General features: G+C 32.8%; 2 protein-coding genes across 6 annotated transcripts; one reads left to right on the top strand and one right to left on the bottom strand.

Moving 5' to 3' along the window:
- Nucleotides 1–5024: 5024 nt before the first annotated feature.
- On the top strand, nucleotides 5025–9180 carry LOC129311195 (rac-like GTP-binding protein RHO1). Of its 4 annotated transcripts, none has more exons than XM_054953304.1 (8): nucleotides 5025–5303; nucleotides 5516–5712; nucleotides 6374–6461; nucleotides 6544–6653; nucleotides 6820–6883; nucleotides 8460–8524; nucleotides 8654–8750; nucleotides 8915–9180. In XM_054953304.1, exons 2-7 carry the CDS (start codon nucleotides 5614–5616, stop codon nucleotides 8726–8728), a joined length of 501 nt encoding a protein of 166 aa, XP_054809279.1. In that variant the 5' UTR covers nucleotides 5025–5303; nucleotides 5516–5613; the 3' UTR covers nucleotides 8729–8750; nucleotides 8915–9180. The 4 variants fall into 4 exon arrangements, with proteins under 4 accessions (XP_054809279.1, XP_054809278.1, XP_054809277.1 ...); XM_054953303.1 differs by having other exon boundaries at nucleotides 5032–5303; nucleotides 5513–5712; nucleotides 8685–8750; XM_054953302.1 differs by having other exon boundaries at nucleotides 5033–5247; nucleotides 8685–8750.
- A 1621-nt stretch (nucleotides 9181–10801) lies between these two features.
- Nucleotides 10802–15493, bottom strand: LOC129310632 (uncharacterized). Of its 2 annotated transcripts, XR_008593158.1 has the most exons (5): nucleotides 15110–15493; nucleotides 13409–13516; nucleotides 11450–11514; nucleotides 11072–11341; nucleotides 10802–10978 (listed from the first exon to the last, which is right to left on the bottom strand). XR_008593158.1 is itself a non-coding variant. In XM_054952531.1 (4 exons), exons 1-4 carry the CDS (start codon nucleotides 15197–15199, stop codon nucleotides 11194–11196), a joined length of 411 nt encoding a protein of 136 aa, XP_054808506.1. In that variant the 5' UTR covers nucleotides 15200–15493; the 3' UTR covers nucleotides 10802–11193. The 2 variants fall into 2 exon arrangements, 1 of the variants encoding a protein (XP_054808506.1); XM_054952531.1 differs by having other exon boundaries at nucleotides 10802–11341.
- Between the last annotated feature and the right edge of the window lie 378 nt (nucleotides 15494–15871).

The raw sequence follows: 15871 nt of genomic DNA, 5'->3' as shown, positions 1-15871 counted from the left end.
TGCATAGTTTAAAATTTTCATGATAGAATATAAATATATTTTCACAAACCTATAATCACTCAAATATATAAATAAACGGACCATATTATTTAGTTACATTAAATCTTTGATCACAAAAAGGGTTACCATGGTAAATAGCTACTTCACAATAGTCCACTAGCTTAACAAGATTAAACACTAATTAATATTTAATCTACAAGATTAAACATTAATCATCAATTATGACTCTAATTAAACCCTCTTTTTAGCCTAAATTTTAGGTAACCACTATACCTAAATTCCATCTTTTGCAAAATTAACACTTCTAACAAACTCTAATAATTTTATTTAACACCCAAACACTTAGATAATATCAATTCTTCACCCATATTACTTCCAATCTTTTAATTTTCACTTAGGGTTCATCCAAACCCTAGCCAAAAATCCTAATTCACTATAAAATTCATAAACCTAGGTTTAAAAACTTGATTTAAATTCAAAAGGCCCTAAATAAGCTAATGGGTTTAGTCAAAACCCAAGTGAGGAAGAAACTCAATGCTAACACTACCCAAATCTATTGAAATTTCACATAGAGAGGAAGGAGAGTGGATATAAAGCTTACCCAAGTGTGTGGCTACCTTAAATTGCCCACAAAGTGAAGTCCTAACAGCCACAAACTTTATCTCCATCGCCTTTTGCATTTTCTCTCTTCCCTTCCTTCTATGTTCAACCCATGTGTATGATTTGATAAAATCAAATTTTTGTGCATCCGTTGTGGCGAATGGCATAATGAGGCCAGATTGAATTTTTGGCCTCACTTGATATCCCATCCACACGAGCTCCCATCTAGCCCTCTTCTAAGGCTATCCAATGATTCAATAACCTTATTAATAGTATGAAAACATCACTAACTTATTAATCACTTCGTTTTACCAATTTACCCATTTTAAACTCAAAAAATTCAAAGTTTAAAATTGAGGATGTTACATGAAAAAAAACAAAGTGCAGGAAAAAAACCAACTAGGCCTCATGATGGAATTAGTTTAAAACATCCAGTTAGAACCTCAATGTTTTTGTTAAATAAAATTGCTTATGACAGTAAGAAATATGATAATAAGAGGAAATAGCTTATCACAACATATAATGACATTAGTAAATGAAGGACCTAAAGGTTTATCACTATGTATTCTAGATAAATAATTTATAAAAGAAACACATATCAAATAAATTCATTATGTCATAGAAATATACAATACATATGAAATGTTGTGGTAAAAAAACATTGTGTTTCCTAGCCTTTGCTTAAATGAATGTTCCAGAGAAAGTAAGTAGTAATATAAAGACCTAACCAATAAAAATGGTAGTTTTTTTATCAACCATTATTAATGTGTGTGTGTGTGAGTTAGAGAGAGAGAGAGAGAGATTTTGTCATTAGCTATGAGCATATTAGGTGACTGTTTATGCTATATGCAAAGGCTTATAGGCATGAAATTGAAGAAGTCCCATGGAATGTTTGCTTTGTCTTCTTTGAAGTAGGTTTAACCAAGAAATTGTAATATGCATGTGAGCTTGTAAGGTAGCTTTATACTAATTATTCTCAACCATATGGAAGTTTGCTACGAAGTATATGCTATTTTCTTTTTGTTCTTCCCTATAACAATTGAGTAGAAACATTTCTTCACCACTCCTTGTATTCTTATGCCTTGCATTTAAGTTTAGACATGAGAATTTTTATAAGTTACAAGACAAATCAAATAGCAAAGGTATGGAAAAAAAAAGTAGACCTTCTTATCAATGAGAAGTATGTTGATATAGAACACTTCATTTGGTTTGTTTTTAGGAGTTATGTTCCACTTCCTAAGCAATCTTATAATAATATGCCATCTTTCTCTTCCAAGGTGCAGCTCTTTGATCAGGTATGCTTTCTTAGAGGCCATTTGATCTCTTGCAAACGAAAAGAGATGACTATGAAAAATGGTATAGTTTTAGAGAAGCAGGTGCTCAAATGTTATAACTACATGTGTTTCTAAAGAATGAAAGATTGCTAAATAAAGGCATAACATCACAAGTTTGTGTGGATTCTTAAGGCACATTGTTAGACACCCTAATGCATGTGTTACTATCAAGTGTGAGGCAAGGTTGTGTTTTTAGTATTGTAATGATTCTACCAGTACTAATATGAATGCCTTCTAGTTTTAAGCCTTTGATTATCTATTATTTCTAGGGGTAATGTTCTTGATAATACCCATATGCTCTTGAAGGCTTATTTTGTTTAGTATTACTTAGGGTATTAGACCCTCTCTATAGGTATTCATTTCTAAGACACTTATTCTTAAATTGCTTGATACTATTGGTATTATTGTGTCATTAACTGGAACAGTCACTATACTTGTTGTTTAGACACTTCCCCTAGTATTCATTATTTAGACCTCGTATTGTGTTATCACTACCAGTATTCATCTAACACTACTAGTAGATAGAGCTCACTACCTATATTAATCACTTTGAAGGTTAATGACCTTTATGATGAAATTTCCACTATTACTCACTTACTATTGATACTAATATCTTTCACAAGGCTCTGTTTTTTCGTTCCAATTTCATAAGGCTTCATTTCTTTGATTTAATCCTTTTTATTCATTTTTTAAGAGTTTTGTATGCCTTTTTATCAATCTATAATCATTTTAACTACAAATTTGGGTAGATTTAAACACATATTGATTAAAAGTTATTCTTTACTATCCATATTGCATTTTCTCTATTGGTATTCCTTTTACCTACATTTTGTAAAATTAAAGCATTACATGCATTTAACCATTTATTGCTGTTTTTGCCATAAGTGAAAAGCTTTGTCGTAAAGCACTATACAATAACATCTTTTTTAGAAAAACTCAGAAGAGAGGAGATCAACACTCTAATGACTATCTAAATAAGTCTAATAGATCTATCAACGACTTCAATTATAAATAGATGCATTTATAAAGACAGACGCAAAATAGTTATTGCATGAGGTAACATATTGTTATTCATACCAATCTTCTATGCTTTCATTTATTGATTTTGCACTTCATTAATTGTAAATCAACTCTTTGATAGAGTATTCACTCTAATAGTTCACTTTGTGAATTGACTTTATTTATTCCTATTTTTCATACTTGAGAACAAATGACTTAAGCTTAGAGAGCTTAAGTGGGATTAACCATAACCATTGTGAGTGGAAGTGATTCAATCTAGTTGTCTAGGATTGTACTATAGCAACCAAAAGCCTGTATTGATTTGGGTGACTTAGTGAAGAAAATCTTAAGTGAAGCTTGAGAACTAAACACAAGCTCAAATGGTTGAACTAAACTATGATAAATGCTCGTGCATGGTTCTCTCTCTTACTTTTAGTAAATTTGGTAATATCATTTACATTCTTATTTTATTTAATTTGAGCAATATTCATGAAAATTTTTAATTAGCCAAATTCACCCTCTCTTGAGCACTTTTATGGTCATTGCTACCATGCAGTTAGAAGCAATATGCAAAGGAGCAAGGAAATTCTTTTCATGGCTAATGTGGAGCCCTTTGAAAGAAGAACAATTAATCGCATATACATTTTTTAGTGTCTTTTTCACATTGATGTCCTCAAGCCATTTATTGGAATGGGAGAATGACAAATAAATTCCTCCAAATTATAAAAATGACAATTTAATCCCGTGAAATGTAATAATAACAGTGAGGTGCTTAGGTACTTCTTTGAGATTAAATTTTTGGCTGAAATTATGTTAGTATCCCTATGTGATTTAGAAAATTGTGATTTTTAAAATTATTTTGGTTATTACTAGAACTAAACTTGTGAATACTTATATCAAATTTGTAAATGATATAAAATTAGTCGACTTTGCTAATAGAAAATTGTAAGTTTTTAAATTGTTTTAATCATTGGGGGAAGTAACCTTATGAATACTCATACCAAACTTATAAACTATATAAAATTAGTTGAACTTTGCTGATTGAAAAAAATTGCTGATAGAAAGTTATAATTGCTTAAATTATTTAGTCATTAATGAAACCAAACTTATGAATACTTATTTGAAACTTGTAAATTATATAAAATTAATTTAGAGGGATACTAAAGTAATTTTACTTAAAATTTAATCTCCAAGTAGTCTCTTGAGACCTTACCATCATTATCATATTTCACAAAACTGAATTATCATTTTCATATTTTTGAGATATTTATTTGTCATTATCTCTATTGGGATTATAAGTAGTAATGTCTCTAATGGTGTAATTTTTTTTAAAAATTTTCTCAAATATCCTTACAAACAACAATAATGAGATTAATTCCTTGAGAAACTTGAACAACATTTAAAAGGTTATTTTATTTCTAGCGATGCTTCATATATACACATTTAAGAATTGAACTCTAAAATGATATTTAAAGAGTGTAGTTGGTTACTATCTATGCCACGCTCTTTTGGTTCTCTGATAGTGTAATTTAAAAGGAGTGTATTAAAAAAATATATATAAGTGTACAAACTTGATGAGATTATAAGGGCCTAGGACTAGTTGACACAATTTTTTTTTTGTTAAATCTTACTTTAATTTTAAAACATTCTAATATTTATAAAATATTCAATAATATTTTAATTCTTCATAAAGTTTTAATTATAATCAATTATTGTTAGTTTTTAATTCATAAAATCATTAGCTAATTCATCTTCAATTTTCTTTTTACTCATTTTTTTCAGAGTAAGTGTACTAATTACATCATCTCTTCATTATTATAAGGTATTTTAACTGAATTACACTACAAGGAATTATTTAATTATTTTTAAAATTATTTCTTTTTATATTTATCATTATTTAATTAGTGTTTTAATTGTAAAATTTTATTAATTCTGCCATCTGAAAGGGTAGTCTTGGAAAAACATATTGTACCTTCCAAGACCTGCTAAAACGCTTTATATTTTTAATTAGAGGGGAGTAATCAATTATTAATTAATTAATAAAAAATTCCGCGGCACCTTGATCAAGGTTGAAGGGTACGATTATTGAGCGGCGTGTTGAGTTTGCTGAAAGTGATCGTATTTCCGACCGATGATGAAGACGATTATTATTATTATTATTACTATTATTATTACCACTCCTACTTAAATTGTAGAGGGGATAAAAAAAACAGAAGAAAAATACACAAATTATTATAACAAAAATTGACGGAATTGCTGGCGAAGATTGGTTAGCTCAACGAACGCTTCAACGGCAAATTTCCCGGCCGAAAGGGTTCGTGTCTCACTCTCTGATACCCTGAAATGCATGATTGCATCTTCTCCAAAAGGGTTGGCATTTTCTGATTTCTTCAAAATTTTCTATTATTTTTAGCGACTGACTCTTCTGTACACATTTTTGTCTCCTCGTCATGCATTTCTCAATTAGGGTTCGAATTCTTTAGGACATATTTGGTTTTATTTTCCTCGTTCGATTTATGGAAGTTTTGTTGTTCCTTTTCTGGGGTTTCTTTGTACTTCACACGGATGTGTAATTGAAGCAGAAGCAACAGAAGGAGTTGAGTGGTGTGCAATCGGGCCCTCAGGTGAAGATCTGAGGCTTTGGTTTATTTGGGGTTGAGGAGGAAAGGTTTCTAGAAGGATGAGCGCATCTAGGTTCATCAAGTGCGTGACTGTTGGGGATGGAGCTGTGGGCAAAACGTGTTTGCTAATCTCCTATACTAGCAACACCTTCCCCACTGTGAGTTCTTTTTCCTTTTTTGCCTTCCTTTCCATACGTATAATGTTCTCTCGTTGAAATGAAATTTGGCTTTTGGGGGTATTACAACTATCATTAACTTTTTTACGAATAAAAAGTTCGGTGCTTTACTGCGTTTTTGGTCCATGTGAATATTATGGAGTGATAGCAGAGTTAGAGGTCTGAAACATGTTAATTTTGTGAACTAGAATTAATTGGTTTGTTGGCTCTCGCCATTTGTTTGAGAGTTGGGTTGGTAAAACATGTTTATGTGAAATTTTGTTCTCTTTCTCTCTTTTTGGGGTAATGTGGAGTCTTCCATCATTTTGTTCTTTTGGTTGAAATAACTATTTGATATTTACGATGATTTTGCAATGACATGTTGTCATCCCATTCCCTTCAATGGATTATAAGGATTAGAGGTCAACGGAATTTACTAATGAATTAATCAACATTGTCATCATATCCCCTTCAATGGATTATAAGGATTAGAGGTCAACATGTTTGGGCATCAGAATTTACTAATGAATTGATCAACGTTTGCTATGTTAGCCTTTGTTTTACAAACTATGTCTTTTCTATTTTGGTTGAAGTATGGACGATGAAATTATAGATTAAGTGCTCTTTAGAGAAGTAAAAGGTCTAAGGGTGGGATTTTTTGCAGGATTATGTGCCAACTGTTTTCGACAATTTCAGTGCAAATGTGGTTGTCAATGGAAGTACTGTCAATTTGGGTTTGTGGGATACTGCTGGTAATGTTGCTTAACTACCTTTATTTTTGTACCAACTATGAAGGAAAAAGTTCTTGATTTACTGTGTTATTTTGTGGAACAGGACAAGAGGACTATAACAGATTAAGACCTTTGAGTTACCGTGGTGCTGATGTTTTCATACTGGCTTTCTCTCTCATAAGCAAGGCCAGCTATGAAAATGTTTCCAAAAAGGTACTTCCATTATGTACCAAAGTTTATGCTTCTTATGCCCCACTCATGTCTAGAATGCACTTCATCCTGTTTGAATATAAGGTTTCTAAATTACTCATGTCCCTACTTAAATTAGAATTATTAAAAACTTTCTGACAAGTGGTCAATGTGATGGTTTCATTTCCAGTGGATCCCAGAGTTGAAGCACTATGCACCTGGAGTCCCAGTTATTCTGGTTGGCACGAAGCTTGGTAAGTTAGTTGGGCCTAAATTGATTTATGATTTCCTAATGTTATGTATTAGTGGATTTACTCCAGAATATTAGTCGATTATGTGTTTAATTTCTTGTTATGATGAAACTCTAGGAACATACATGTTATGGGGATCTTTATTAACCTCTATAGAAATTTATTGTATGGATAGTGCTTTTGGTTTATAACTTTTTCATAATGTTCATTTTATCTGACTAATGAATTGCTGTACAGGTTCTTTTTGTTTATCAGAAAGGGGTAGAGTTAGTGGATACCTATCTCCAGATATGGATTATTATTATTACTATTATTTTGTCCAAATATTCTTCCTCTTCATTCATATCATGTTTTCATTTTTTGAGGGGACATGATTTATCAAATTGCACTTGCAGTTTTTGAAGATAACTGATAACTATAGAAAGTTTCTGACAGGGTCAAAACTCTCTATAATTAATATGCTAGTTGCAAGTTATCAAAGGAATGTGTTCACAAGATACATTCTTGCTTTTTATATTAATTCATAGCTCATTTGTCCACTGAAATCTTGCCCTAGCCTAAAGATGAGCGCTTGTAAATGGATGAGTCTTGGTGGCTTGACTTTAGGTGAGGTTGCTTGGCTGAGTTGCTTCTGTGCCTGTTATATACGTGGATATTGCCATTGTTAATCTATTTTCTTCCGGTCTTTTTTATAAGTCATTTCTACCAACCTCATCAATACCAATGTAAAAAAAAAAAAAGGTACAAGAAACAAGTGTGTAGAATTCCAAATATGTCCCTTTATAACAAATCCAAAAAGTAATACCATGTTACTTTGTCTTTCTCTTAAAGGATAATTTTGAAAATACCTTTCAAATATTACCCAAAAAGTCGCACCATGAGTTATAAATGAAACCAAATAAACCTTCTAGAATGTGTCTTATAAATAGGACCGGAGGAATTAATTTGTAATGATGGCTCCACAAGACTGCTCTGTTTGGCTTATTCAAACTTCTCAGAAGCGTTTACTTCCATAACTTTCTTGATATTATTTTTATAGTTTCGAGTTTTGACCAGAGGTACAAATTGGATGATATGTTAAGAGGTTTCTTTGATATTATCATACTTGATGAAGTTTAAGAGCCATATTTTCAGTTAGGCTTTGTTTGGATGGAAGGACTAGTGAGGAGAAAAAAAGAGATGAAAGAAAATTGGGAGGAGAAATTTTGAAAGATAGCAAATTTTTTTACCATTTTAAGGAGTTTTTTCTCCTAGTTTTCCTTCCTTTCTATTTTTCTTCCCATCCAAACGAAGGGATAGGGTTCAGGACTACTTAGCTTTGCTGCTTTCTTAGGATTTTGGAAAGTTGCCTTTTGGTTATGGCACCAGAGCACTTAGCTTTGTTGCTCAGGGTTTCTTGATTGAAGCACTGAAGTTAATCGGTAAATAGTATTTCTTGAGCTTACTGAAAAAGAGAAATTTCCTGAAACTAGTGGTGGCTATTTTAATGAAATTCCTTAATGGACTGGACCATATTTTAATGATGATTTTCTCAACCGATTTTTTTTGCTTTTTGGTTCTTTAATCTGAAATGAGGCAGACCTTCGGGATGATAAGCAGTTCTTCCTTGACCATCCTGGTGCTGTACCCATTACCACAGCTCAGGTGAATATAGCTTTCAGTGCATTTTATTGCCGTACTTTATTTTTTTAATTATATCCAAATATATACTAAAACACTGCAATATTTTCATACTAAAATACTGCAATATTTTAATGGATATCTTTTGTTCAGATAAGATCTGACATTTTTATCCTCCTTGAAGGGAGAAGAGCTTCGGAAGCTGATCAATGCACCTGCTTACATTGAATGCAGTTCAAAAACTCAGCAGGTACGTGATGGGAATCAATTTTTAATTTCTCCTTTTTGAATTAGAAGGGCTAATGACCTAAGGTGACAAACGGGATTGAACATGTAATCTTTCACTAGGCGACAAGGCTATTGACTAATTTCTCTTTTTCGATACAATGTTTGATTTCTAACATTTCATGGCAGAACGTGAAGGCCGTCTTCGATCAAGCCATAAAAGTCGTCCTTCAACCACCGAAGACGAAGAAAAAGAAGAATAAAGGACAAAAGGCATGTTCAATATTGTGATTCTTTAGGTGTAAAACATTTGAGAGCCCTTTGTTCTTGCTATAATATTGCCCTATCCCGCCTTCTTCCTTTTCTTCATTCCTTGTTGAGTCCATGTGGGTGTTCATTGGACTACAATACACTATATCTCCTAGAAGCATCTGACGTCTGATTTCTTGGAATTATTTTGAACTCTCATTGTCAAATTTGCATTTCATGGTTGCCTACTACCATTTCCTGAGCCTGTCGTTTTGTATGTATCCCAGTTAGATTGACAATCTTGTCTGCACCAAGATACACACACACAAACACACACACGTTTTAGGGTTTAGGCTTTAGCATATGCACATGATTGATTTGAGGGTTAATGCGGAGCCATTTGATTAATTTGTTCTTAGCGGACCAGGGTTCTCGTTTTGGTAATCACTGCATTTAATTAATTTTTAACAGCTTTTATTAGTGCTGAACATGATGCTCTTATGAGCAGCGTTTGCGATGGTGCTTAACTTTATGGGTCTTGTTTGTATAATGTCAAATGTACTTGAAAGCATATTTATCCGGTGCTTAACTTTATGCAGGCATTTGAATAAGTTATTTCTAATTAGATTCGACAATGTTCAAATTTGGTTCAGTCAAATAGTTATATATATATATATATATAATATATATATAAATTTAAGCAAGTATGCACGTTCACATCCTCTACGTATGTGTGAGGGAGCTGAGGTTTTGATGAATTCGATTTTAAAAAATAGAGAATGGGGATTAAAATATTTAATTAATTTTTTACTCTTAATCTTCACCTTTTTATTAAAATTTTCCAATTTTTTTATTCAATTTTTTAAATTGAATTTATTAGAATCCCCTCTCCTCTTCATTCCCTTCCAACCAAAATAGGGTACTGTTTCTAGAGAGTTCCATCAAATAATTTGTCTACCATCCAAATAGGTGATGAATTGATGTTAATTCCATTTAGGAGCAAATAAAATGGTCATTGTGAAATTTGCAATAATTGACAAACAAAACCAGTTGAAATATAGTAGGAGAAATACATGAAAAGAACTTGTATGATAAAGAACTAATATTTATTATGACAGGCTATGAAGATTATAAAAATTACAATCAATATAATTTATCCACTTCATTCTTAATGTTTGGTAAAGCTTTGGGGACTTTTTCATTTAAACTTGAAAAACCATATGATAAACGTTCATAAAGAAACACCTTTTTCTTGGTACGCACTGCTAACTAGGGTTTTCGAAATCCGTTTGATTTGTCTCCAAAAAGAGTTTTTTTCAAGATATTTTTGTAACTCTGGATTGACCAAAGAAAAATCTAATTGTGGACATTTCCTTTGAAAATTTAGTTTAGTGGTTTGTGCAAAATCTCCAACCAGAAGTTTTCAATTTTTTTTGTTTTAACTCCAGATCCACTTGATGATATCCCATTTGAAACCCATTGATGTTTCCCTATTAATTCGTTCACGCTTGAAATGTTCAGCCAAAGAAAGTCTCTTGAGTGACTTTGCTACACAAGGCACTCAAAAAATATCATAATATGACAATTTAGATCAATTCACCCGATTAAAATGTTAAATAATGTCTTAACCAATTTAATAAAATGTTTAATTTATCTCAATTTGATTATAATTTTGACTGTAAATCATTGAGTCTGTCTTGACTAGTCCAATTTTCAATACTTTGCAAGATATAATTCAAGTGAGTTCTCAATCTCGCAAGCCGATCCGAGCAATGCAGTTCTTTCGAACAGAAAAAATTGATGGTTAATAAATAATAATACCAATGATAAAATAAATACCATGCATTTTTTATTTTAGTAGAGTTCTGTTCCAACTTCACCAGCATGACCTCAAATTTTCTTTCTCCAAGTACATGCGTTGATGGCAAGATCGGATTGCACCAGATCCAGCTTTTTCAGCAGAGGCAAGCATTCACGGTTGGATTAACCAGAATGGAGAGAGTACTGTAAAAATTTAAAAAGAAAAAAAAAAAGTGAAGATGATGATGATGATGATGATGATGATGATGATGAATCATTTCATAATCAAGATCATACACGGCAAACCACTTCAGTCAATCAATCCCAGTATGAAGCTCCCAGGCCAACAATCATCCACATTTTCCTCTGGCATCAATTCTCAAACCAGCCTCCCTCAGGTGATCAAACAGAAGTCTGCATCATTTTCTTCTTGGTGGATCCCGACTAAGCCCATGCTTCTTCAGGGTTTTAATGTAATTTCTCATGAGGGTAAATTTATTACTTCCCAGATTATAGAGAAAGTCCCATGAATAGATCCCAGTTTTATGCAAGTCGTCAAAAGTGATCCTGGATCATCCAGTCCAACATCCATAACATCACTTTCTCTACAAGATAACAATTGGAAGAAAAGTAGTTTGATGTTAACAACCAAATTTTGCTCTAAGCTTCAAGTACCTTACCCCATAGTTCCCTACTGGTTCAGCAGACATAATTCCCACATGACGCCGCCCAAATATCACCTGGGTCAGGGTAAGCATTCAACTAATCAACCACGGGAACAAGTCATCTGCACGAGAGAATTTGCAATAACGAAATAACAATTTGATTCAAATCCAAAATTAGACAGGAAAATACCAAGGGATGGTAAGAACAATTAGGTAGAAGTCATACATTAATTATTTAGAGTCATAACTACTTCAACTGTGGCTGTCAGCTAACTATAGGCAGAAAAGTTGACAGATAAGACAGACTAAACTTTTGTCGAAGAAAATAAAATTATCTTCTTTAATATCCCTTATCATCCCCCTCTCCCATTTCCTTCTCCCTTTTCCGTAGGGAAAAGATCAGATAAGTAGTTTCATTTATAGATAATTTATGAATTTGTGAATACATTAGTGTATATGCTAATTTGTCGTAGGGAGAATTTTTTGCATGTGCAGTACTAATTCTGTTATAGCATGCATCGTTTTGTATAGGCCAGGTGCTATAACTGAAAGGCTTATATAATAAAATTCATTCAGTAGCTCGATTACCCTTATCGAGCTCAGCCTCCATACAAAGTCTAGTCTCCTTTCTCTTTACCTTTTTTTTTTTTTTTTGCCCCCTTGTCATGAGATCTGTTGAAATAGATCATCATTTCATTAAAGAAAAAATTGACAAGAAGCTGATTGAAGTGAAGTACGCACCAAGAAGGACGCAGATTGCAGATATACTCACCAAGTCATTAGTCAAGCCAGAGTTAGAGAATTTAACAAGCAAGCTGGGAATTATGGACACTTATTCACCAGCTTGAGGGGGAGTGTTCGAAGACAGCATCTAATGGGCTTGGGCCTATTAGTCTCACAGCAGACACCTTAAATAAATGTGTAATCTGATTCTTTAGGGATATTATTATCTTAGAATAATATCATATTTTGATCTGATTTTATTTTTAATGATTGTAACCTAGCCTATGGCTACATGTACTAGCTTCAAAACCAAATAACAGTGAAACAGAGCCTCAATTACTGTGCTGATTACACTAACAGAAGCGAACCAATATGCTGATGCATTGGCTAACATGAGTTTTGATCTCAGTACAGGCACACATATCTAGTGGCAAATGGTCGAGGGAGTGAAGCTGATATGTTTTGCTGATAAATGTGGTTTTGGCTTTGATAGTGGTAGTTAGCTGGTTTCGTTATTTTTTTATTTCTTATTTTCCTGGGCTTTTAGCCCCATTCATGTACCCTAAAAAATACACCTGACCATCATAGAGGAAAGTTCACTAATCTAGCACAAGCACATAGGCCGGGGTGGACTGAGATTAGACATAGAGCCCCCATTCAAAAAAATATAAAATAAAATAAAATAAGTTTTTTTCCCCCCCAAAGAGGTATAGGTCCCATATTTATAGCATGTGTCCCTCAACCATGGCTCTATCTGGCAAGGTGTTTGGGTTTAGTCGAAAAGGTTTCTGGGTAAGGTTTAATGGTGTATCTATAATGATTTTCGTGGGTTTTGTAGGTTTTGCAATTCTTTGAGAGGATAAAGTCAATTCTAAGAAGGGGTTGTTTCATCCAAATTCAGACTCAAGCATGTTGAGAGAGAGTGGGTTGTGCATCATAGATCTAGGATGGTGCATCATCAAACTATTTTAAGCTATGACGAAGGTCCATTTTATTATGCTCATAAAAGTTTTGGTTCTGCATGCTTTCCCTTTTTAAGAAGAGTTGACGTAGATGATAGGCTTTTAGTTTAAGAAAAACTCAATATTTTCTTTAATAACCTCGATCACAGAACAATACCAACAATGCATTTTAATCCACTCAGAGCTGATTTGTAATTCTCACAATATTAAAACATACAGTAACAAGTAATAACAAAGAATTTTAGATACATGAGGGTAAAATTATTCCAACTTCTATCAGTCACCTTTTCACCACCAATTGACCTGCCTTTTCCATCAACAGCTGCACTATTTATTCTGAGGAATTCAGCAGACAGCTTGAACACACTACCATCAGCAAATTCCACCTCTACCTGGAAAAGATTTAAAAAAAAAAAAAAGGGTTCAACACAGAAACATGATATGAGGTATCCAACAGAAAATTGATAAGAAAATGGGGATCATGCTGCATTGAAATACTAAGATGAAAGTTCTGTCATTTGTAAACTCTACTAAAACTCAAAAATTAAAACAAAAGACATTCACATGCCAAATTAATAAGTCAAATTAGGTAAATCAAAATATCAACAAATTATTCTAACAGACTAGAAACAACTAAGCGAGAGTCCGCGCTAAGCTCTCCCATGTGTGCTACATCAGTCTGCATAATTCCTGCAAGTTCTTTAACTAAATTAGCTCTCCCCTTTTCCTGTGACTTGAAGAGGTATTTTGGCTTAGGATGCTTATCATGAGGAAACCAAATTAACCCAACGGCAGTGAAGTTATACAAATTTTCTGTACCAAAGAATATCCTTTGACAAGTGAGAAGCCAAGTGAAATTTATACTCAGCATCTGATTCTAATATTTATCCATTGAAAGTTAATGTTGTTGATCAACTATTAGCATTTCATGACGATAACAAAACTGAAATTTAGCAGGGTAACATCAAGCTACTGAGGAGGTACATAAGATTAACCTCTAAAATTCGTGTGAAATTTGCTGAGATAAAATTAACGTCTCAGCCCATGGTATTATTGATTATCTCGTGTGGTACATATAGGACAGATTAGGGTTACAATAATAAATGAAATCAGAATCTAATCTGATTTAATATATGATTCAAATTTCAAATCAGATTCAAATCCCCTAAATCTGGAAATAATAACAACACAACTAAAAGGTACTAATTAATTGGGTATTAGATAGATAATGCTTAGTTAGTAAGCTTATCTATAAGGCCTAAGCCCCAAGCCTTCTAACATCGTGCTTAGAAAGCATCTAGTAACTTAGCTTTACAAAGTCCAAAGAAACTAATGAGTCCCCAGTTTATTGGATAGCCCCTACTACATTCTAAAAATTTATTGCTGAAACTTTAAACCAAGCGGGTGAAGAATCGAAACAAGTAGAATTTATACATTCTTTCAGACCCTTCCCCATGTTTCCAGCAATAAATTCTAACACAATTACTACTATTCGACCTAGCACAAACTTAGAAAGTTCGTAGAGACAGACCGTCTAATTTTTTGAACTCTAATTTCTAAACAATAGAAAAAGGTTTCAAGCTATGGAAAGCATCATTTGACAAGTATAAACGACGTAAATTCAAGGGGCAAGAAATAGATGCGTTTAATTTAACCGTGCCAACTAAGTCATCCAGAAAAACAAAGTCACCATTGTAAGCGAAAGCTTAAACGAGGGAGCAGTAGAGCACAACAGAATGCAATAATTTTTAACAGTTACTCGAGGAAATTCTAATTCCAAATTTTCAAATAGAGGTGACTGAACTGTGAAGCGTCTATTGTGCTTTAAACTAGGAAATCCCAAAATCTAACATTAAGTTGAAGGTTTCGACCAATCAATAACGTAACAATAACAAGAACGAAAGGAAAACAAACAAAGAAGTCTCGAATGTTTTCGATCGATTAAAACAAAAGTGACCAGAACTAAAGGGTGGGTTGGAAATTACGCATTTTGGGGGTTGAAGAGAGAATCTGATAAGGCGTGGAGCTTCCACAACAGTGTTGATTCTTCGAATCGCTCCTATCATGCCCAACATCGCTCAAATAACTACTACTAGTTAAACACGGGTTGTTTCTCTGAAGCTGAACCACTCTGATTTCCAAATAAAAGAACCCCTGAACACAGCATAAACGAACCGAATTTTTTCGAGCCTACTCACATTAGCCTATAAAAAGCTCCATTATAAGAAAATGGACGATCTTCTTAAGCCCGCTCTGGACATTTTGCGAGTTTGTTCAGTTACCGATCCTAATGCGGTCAATGCAATGCCTTTCCATCACCTCTTTTTTGGATGAACTAGAGAGTTATTTCAAGGCTGGCTCCCATATTAACAGGCAACTTCTATTGCGATTTACGCAATTTTATTTATTCATTTTCATTCTTTTCAATGTGATGCACATGTAACGCTAGTGCCTATAAATTTAAAAATACCCCCTCCTTCAAAAATTAAAACATTTTTAGTGAATCTTATTTCTTAATAAAATGATTATCTATAAATTTAAAAATACTCCTTCCTCAAAAAATTAAAACATTTTTAATTGAATTTTATTTGTAATAAAATAGTTATTAAAATAACATCATCTTTTTATATTTATCCCTATTTAATAGAATTTTCATTTTAAATAAATATAAAATAATTTATTTATTAGAAGTATTTTTACAAAATACAATGATTATATTTTAAAATATTAAAAATAATTTACATTTT

This window comes from Prosopis cineraria, unplaced genomic scaffold, assembly GCF_029017545.1.
Source record: "Prosopis cineraria cultivar Desert tree isolate PC_DT_omini unplaced genomic scaffold, ASM2901754v1 PC5, whole genome shotgun sequence".
Lineage (NCBI taxonomy): Eukaryota > Viridiplantae > Streptophyta > Magnoliopsida > Fabales > Fabaceae > Prosopis > Prosopis cineraria.
The sequence above is the reverse complement of the archived record's forward strand: the minus strand, read 5'-3'. Positions and strand labels throughout refer to the sequence as shown.

Excerpts from the sequence above, each read along its gene's own strand:
- LOC129311195 (XM_054953303.1), top strand. The coding sequence starts at position 5,614 with ATGAGCGCATCTAGGTTCATCAAGTGCGTGACTGTTGGGGATGGAGCT. Across the intron at positions 5,713-6,373 it reads CTAGCAACACCTTCCCCACT|GATTATGTGCCAACTGTTTT; the intron begins GTGAGTTCTTTT and ends GATTTTTTGCAG. Across the intron at positions 8,525-8,684 it reads TACCCATTACCACAGCTCAG|GGAGAAGAGCTTCGGAAGCT; the intron begins GTGAATATAGCT and ends TCCTCCTTGAAG.
- LOC129310632 (XM_054952531.1), bottom strand. The coding sequence starts at position 15,199 with ATGTTGGGCATGATAGGAGCGATTCGAAGAATCAACACTGTTGTGGAA. Across the intron at positions 13,517-15,109 it reads CTCTTCAACCCCCAAAATGC|GTAGAGGTGGAATTTGCTGA; the intron begins GTAATTTCCAAC and ends AATCTTTTCCAG. Across the intron at positions 11,515-13,408 it reads GGTCAATTGGTGGTGAAAAG|GTGATATTTGGGCGGCGTCA; the intron begins GTGACTGATAGA and ends ACCCTGACCCAG.